This window comes from Sus scrofa, unplaced genomic scaffold (genome assembly GCF_000003025.6).
Source record: "Sus scrofa isolate TJ Tabasco breed Duroc unplaced genomic scaffold, Sscrofa11.1 Contig2530, whole genome shotgun sequence".
Classification (NCBI taxonomy): domain Eukaryota; kingdom Metazoa; phylum Chordata; class Mammalia; order Artiodactyla; family Suidae; genus Sus; species Sus scrofa.
Window position 1 is genome coordinate 18,924 of NW_018085117.1, and position 6,882 is coordinate 25,805.

At 42.6% G+C, this 6,882-nt stretch overlaps 1 protein-coding gene across 1 annotated transcript; it reads right to left on the reverse strand.

The window, feature by feature from the left end:
• Nucleotides 1-1,765: 1,765 nt before the first annotated feature.
• Nucleotides 1,766-2,749, reverse strand: LOC100154537 (olfactory receptor 2M3-like). Its single transcript, XM_001928219.3, is given in 2 exon segments — nt 1,766-2,154; nt 2,157-2,749. Coding segments are annotated over 2 exon segments (936 nt in total). The 5' UTR covers nt 2,704-2,749.
• Nucleotides 2,750-6,882: the final 4,133 nt, after the last annotated feature.

Below are 6,882 nucleotides of genomic sequence, written 5' to 3' on the forward strand. Positions count from 1 at the left end.
ATATTTTAAAGTTTGTTTGGAAGCACAAAAGACCCACAATAGCCAAAGACATCCTGAAAAAGAAAAATGGAGCTGGAGGAATCAGGCTCCCCGACTTCAGACTAAACTACAAAGCAACAGTCATCAAAACCACATGGAACTGGGACAAAGACAGAAATAGAGATCAGTGGAACAGGATAGAAAGCCCAGAATTCAACCCAGGCACCTACAGCCAACTCATCTATGACAAAGGAGGCAAGAATATACAATGGAGAAAAGACAGCCTGTTCAGTAAGTGGTGCTGGGAAACCTGGACAGCCACATGTACAAGAAGGAAATGGGAACACTCCCTAACACCAGACACAAAAATAAACTCAAAATGGATTAAAGACCTAGATAAAAGACCAGACATGATAAAGCTCTTAGAGGAAAACATAGGCCCAACACTCTCTGACATACATGACAGCAACATCTTCTCAGATCCACCTCTTAGAGTAATGACAGTAAAAACAAATATAAACAAGTGGGACCTAATGAAACTTAGAAGTTTCTGCACAGCAAAGGAAACCCTAAACAAAACAAAAAGACAACCCACAGAATGGGAGAACACCTTTGCAAATGAATCGACTGACAAGGGATTCATCTCCAAAACTTATAAACACCTCCTGCAGCTCCATACCGAAAAAACAGACAACCCCATCCAAAAATGGGCAGAAGATCTAAACAGATAATTCCCCAAAGGAGACATACAGATGGCCAAAAAACACATGAAAAGATGTTCAACATTATTAGAGAAATGCAAATCAAAACCGCCATGGGGTACCACCTTACACCAGCCAGAAGGGCCATCATCACAAAGTCTACAAACAATAAGTGTCGGAGAGGGTGTGGAGAAAAAGGAACCCTAGGGCACTGTTGGTAGGATTGTAAATTGGTGCAACCACTATAGAAAAACAGTATGGAGAGTCCTCAGAAAACTAAACATAGAACGGCCATTTGATCCAGCAATCCCACTCCTGGGCATCTATCCAGAGAAAACCATGACTCCCAAAGACGCATGTACTCCGATGTTCATTGCAGCACTTTTCAGTAGCTAAGACATGGAAACAACCTAAATGTCCCTCAACAGAGGAGTGGATCAAGAAGAAGCAGTACATATACACAATGAAGTATTACTCAGCCATTAAAGGAACGAGATACCGGCATTGTTACCAACATGGATGGACCTAGAAATTATCACGCTAGGGGAAGTCAGTCATAGAATGAGACACCAACATCAAATGCCTTCACTGACATGTGGAATCCAAAAAAAGGACAGAATGAACTTTTTCAGAACAGATACTGACTCACAGATGTTCGGAAAACTTATGGTTTCCAAAGGAGACAGTTCGGGGGATGGAGGGATGGGCTGGGGTTGTGGGATGGAAATGCGATAAAATTGGGTTGTGATGATCATTGTACAACTATAAATGTAATAAATTCGTGGAATAATAAAAAATAAAAGGAAGGAAAAATATTGAAGACAGTTTTACTTATTATTATGTTTCATAAACAGAAGTGTATCTGTTCATTAACTTAATTATGCACGTCTCAAGAACGTCATTGATTATACTGAACACCAATTAATTGAATGTGTATCCAGAGTCCATGGACCCTGATGCTTACCTTAAGAAGTCATTATACTTTTGTCGCTAATTGCACGGGTTTTATTTTAATGAAAGAATGTGCCAGAGAGAGAGAGAGAGACAGTTATGAAAGAAGAAATTTCCCATAACTGTTATCCCACTTATTCTCTAGATTTCTCCTTCCCCAGCACCCTACTGAATGCTTTGGCCACGTCCTTGTTGCGGAGGCTGTATATAAGGGGATTCAGCATGGGAGTGAGAATGGTGTAGAAGGCTGACACCATCTTGTCCTGGGCTGGGGACCGATTGGACGTGGGCCTCATATATATGAACATAGCTGCTCCATAATACATCCCCACGACGACAAGGTGGGAACTACAGGTGGTGAACGCCTTGTGCCGACCCTCCCCAGAACTCATGCGAATGACAGTTATGATGACCCGTGTGTAGGAGATGATGATGAGTGACAAAGGGAAGAGGAGCATTACCACACAACAGATAAAAATGAGGGTTTCAAAGGTGGAAGTATCCGTGCACGAGAGACGTAGGGTGCCGTGATATCACAGAAGAATTGAGGTATTTCTCGGGAGCCACAGTAGGAGAAGGACAGAGTAGCAGCTACATCAACGATCCCATCAAAGACCCCAAGGATCCATGAAGAGGCAGCCAGGAGCCCACAAACGTTCCAGTTCATGAGCTGGGGGTACTGAAGAGGGTAGCAGATGGCAGCATAGCGGTCATAGGCCATGACAGCCAAAAGGAAGCACTCAGCTCCAAAGAGGGACACAGAGAAGAATATCTGGGTTTCACATCCTGCTACAGAAATGGACTTCCTGCCAGACAGGTAGTTGCGGGCCATTTTGGGCACCGTGGTGCAGATGAGCATGAGGTCCATGAGGGAGAGTTGGCTGAGGAGGAAGTACATGGGGGTGTGGAGCCGGCGGTCCAGGCAGATGAGGAGAACCGTGACAGTGTTTGCCAAGAGAGCCACTGTGAAGATGCCCAGCACCAGAGAGAAGAGAAAGATGTGAGTGGGCGTGTGGCTAAAAATCCCCATCAAGATGAAGTCAGAGCTAGCCGTCTGATTCTCCCATTCCATGATGAATATTTTCTTCCTCTAGAGCCATAAGAAGTTATAAATGTCAGCTCTTTGTGTAGTCTCTTACTCAGTATCTACTCCTCTGTGTGTGCTACTCTGGTAAAGCAACATACACGATATGGTCAGGACTGGAACAGGATGAGCAGAGACTCTGCAGGCAGGTGGCATTAACCACACTCAAGCTCTGCCTCTACCCACCTGCATGTCCTCTGACCAGTTACTTCTCTGTGCTTCAGTTTTCTTCCTTTACAAGCAGAAATAACCTTTCATTTACTTATTTTTGGCCACATCCCATGACATGCTGTAGTCACCACGCAAGGCACAAACCCCACACCATGGCTGCAACCTGCTCCACAGATGCAGCAAAGCAGGATATTTAACCTTCTGGGCCACAAGGAATTTCACTCGATTTTTTTTTTCTTTGTCCTTTTAGGGCTGAACCCAAGTCATATGGAAGTTCCCAGGCTTAGGAACTTGTCATTGTTTGTTACAAAAGTGCATCCCAAAGTCCTATATGGCTATACTTATTTAATTACCTACTGAACAGGATTTACATTTATACATACTTACATTAAGGATTATTGAAAACTGGAAAAAGGAGGAACAGAAGAAAACCTGTGCCGAGGAAGATGACTGAACTAGATTTGAGGAAGATGACTGAACTAGATTTGAGGAAGATGACTGAACTCAACTAAATTTTGAGCAAATAGAGACATTTGAGAGGAATGAGAAACTGAGGAGCGACCATATGGAGAGGACAGATACAAATCTGGACATAATCAGGACTCAAAGAGGTCAATTCATATGTGGATGCCATAGTTCCTCCTAATGATCCTTCTCTTAGTTACCACCCAGTAATACTCCCGTCCTGCAGAGCACATAGCAAGCCTGCCACAGGACAGGTGGATTTTCACATCACCCCAACATCACCTCTGATGCTTAGCAAGGATCCATTTAGTGCACTGGTTCTCACAGTGGGAGCTCCCCAACCAAGCAGCATCAACATCACCTGACAACGTGCCGGAAGGGCATATTCCCAGACACCACTCCAGACCGACTGAATCAGAAACTCTGGGACTGGATGGACCCAGAACTATGTTTCAACAAGTCTTCAGGTGATTTGGATGATGGTAATGCTTGAGATGTGCTGATGGAACCCATTTTTTTTTTTTTTTTTTGCCTTCCAAGAGGCCCTTCTCATGGTATCCCATGTAGAGAAAGGCCAGTATCTATTGGAAAGACACACTCCTTCTGAAAACTTCCTCTGCTTTCCCAGAAACAGCATTACATTTCCAGTAGAGTAAATCCATCACTTCCTATCCCCTGGATGCAACACTCTCTAATGACTCTCTTGTAATACCACTGAGTTTTGAAACTCTGCTTCTCAAAAGCCTCTGCGGGTTCCAACTAGTCAGAAGAGAAAATAGCAACTATGTATATTGGGTTCATGATACTGCACCAGAAATCACATCCACCATGTCAGGAGGTTTCTCCTCATGATTTTCAGCACAAACCCCGACAATTCTACTCTTTCATCCATGTTTCCTTAGGTGAGGCCTCCGCTTACTTCCTTCATGAAAAATATGCTTCGTTCTCGTCCTCCAAGCCACCCCAGCATTTTCAGTTCATTTCCTCATTCCAGCCCTGGAATAAATTCGACATCCTCCTGAACTCTCTTTCATTTCAATAAGTAATATGCTCCCCATCCACTAAACTCAGGCATGTGGTCTCTTCAACTACTCTTTTTCAAAACGGTGCAGAGTGCTGAACAGAGAAATCGATTTCTGAGATCAGAAGTATGTGGGCTTGAACCATTACTGTACTGGCAACAGTGCTTTTATCAGGTCTCCTCTCTCTCTTTTTTTCTTCTTTCAGGGCTGCACCTGTGGCATCTGGAAGTTCCCAGGCTGGGGTTGAATCAGAGCAGCAGCTGCCTGCCTAAGCCACTGCCCAAGTAAAGAGATCTGAGTGGTGTCTGCAACCTATACTGAAGCTCATGGCAACTCGGGCTCCTTAACCCACTTGGCAAGGTCAGGGATTGCATGGATGCAAGGTCATGTCCTCCTGGATACTAGTTGGGTTCATTATCACTGAGCCGCAAGGGGAACTCTGGCCTCCTCTTTTTGAAAAAAATTTTCTATAGTGAGACTAATATCTATCGCTCAGGATTACGAAAGATAACTTTTATAAATCACTCGAAATAAAGCTTAATGCAAAATACAAACTGAGGAAATTCAAACTTCAACCATCATAATCACTGTTATTATCATCACACTTTTACATTAAATACTACTGTACTGGTTGCTAGACTGCCATAGCAAACTACCAAAAAATTGGTGAACTAAACAATCAAACTTATTGTCCCCCATTTCTGAAGCATAAATGTGTCAGAACAAGGTGTCAGCAAGGCTAGTTCCTTCTGAGGGCTGCAAGGAAGTCTCAGCTTCACGCCTTCCACCTAACTTCTGGGGGTTGCTGGCAGTCTTTGGTAACTGCTGGTTTGTAGAAGATCACCCTTCATCTTGTAGAAGATGTGTTCCTTCATCTTCACACGACAGTCTTGTCTTGGTCTCAAAATGTCTTCTTTTGATACAGACACTACTCATTTGGATCATCAGTCACCCTAGTGACTGCTTTTTAACTTGATCACCTCTGTAAAGACTGCATCTGCAAATAAAGTCACATTCTGAGGTATGGTTCTTCAACATGCAACTCTTTTTTATTCTTTGCTTCTATTTTTAGATCTGCAGGTGCGGAACACGGAGGGTCCCAGGGTGGGGGTGCAATCAGAGCTGTAGCTGCTGTCCTGGCCACAGCCATGGCAACTTGGGATCTGAGCTGCATCTGCGACCTATACCACAGCTCATGGAAATGCCTGATTCCCACCCACTGAGCCAGGCCAGGATCAAAAGGGCATCTTCTTGGATACTAGTCGGATTTGTTTCCACTGCACTACATTGAGAACTCCCCAAACTATAACTCCTGGGGGACAGAATTCAATCTATAAAACATCTATTAAATCCATCTTTATTTTCATCTTAATTTGCCTAATGAATTACTCTCTGAATTAGAGTTTAGGCCACTAAAACGTAAGTTCTTGCATTTAGAAATTACCGTTTGAAATGAGCAGCACTGGGCTTTACACAGAGTTGGATATGTGCTTCCTAGGGGGAAAAAAAACAACTGGTCTTGAACCAATAGATTAGGTCCATGAAGAAATTCTCTGATGCATTTTAACAGACAGTGCATTACACAACAATCAAATCCTAGTAATGCCTTATAATCACATAATAGCCATTAAAAAAGAAGTCATGACCCTATCAAGACAAGTGTTACTCAAGTTTTATACATGGAATGAATTAATATTGGCCTAGTTAAGATGAAACTATATCTACTGGTTTGGAAATATCTACAATAGTGTAGGTTTTCATCCGTTTCTGCCTCATTGCAACCAAGCAGTGCCAGCGATTTTGAAATGGAAACGTCTTTCTCCAGTCTTACCTTCTGGTCTTTCCTGGGAAGATGCAATAGCACTGACTGAGTAAAGAAAAAGGCTTAAATTCCTAGAGTCTTTTTCCTAGTTAAATTTCTTAGTCCACAAGGATTTAAGTCCCTTGCCTTTAATTACATTGGTGAAGTCATCTTCCAATTTTTTCCAAGGTCATCAAGGTTGTTGTTGTTCCTTATGTTTATAGCATAAGCTTTGTTTTTTTCTTTTTATACCAGGCAGTTTCTTTCATCATTAATAATATGGGTTACTCAAAAAATTCACCTGGCTAATGTCTGGCTTTAAAAAGTCTTCATAATTTCTCATGTCTCTATTCCAGTGGTTCTCAAACTTAGATTCTTATTAGAATCTCTTGATGAGATTCAGAAATGTTTTCTAGGACCAGACGATTCTGAGACTCAGTGAATCCGAATGTCTTGGGAAGAGGCCATGCATTGCTATTTAAAAAAAATCTTCCCAGTAGGTTCTCTTGTGCCTGCTCTATTTTTCCCAAAGCTAGCAAGGCCATCTTGGTCCTTGGGTTCTATTGGTTTCTGTCCCAGACCAAATCTTGTTCAGGAACGTTTGCAGTCCTTCATGTTTCCATATCAGTTCACACATTTAGGTTAAGCTATTAATAAGCTCTCAACATGCTTGTTCTTCATTGGATAGCTCTGGCACAATGCATAGGC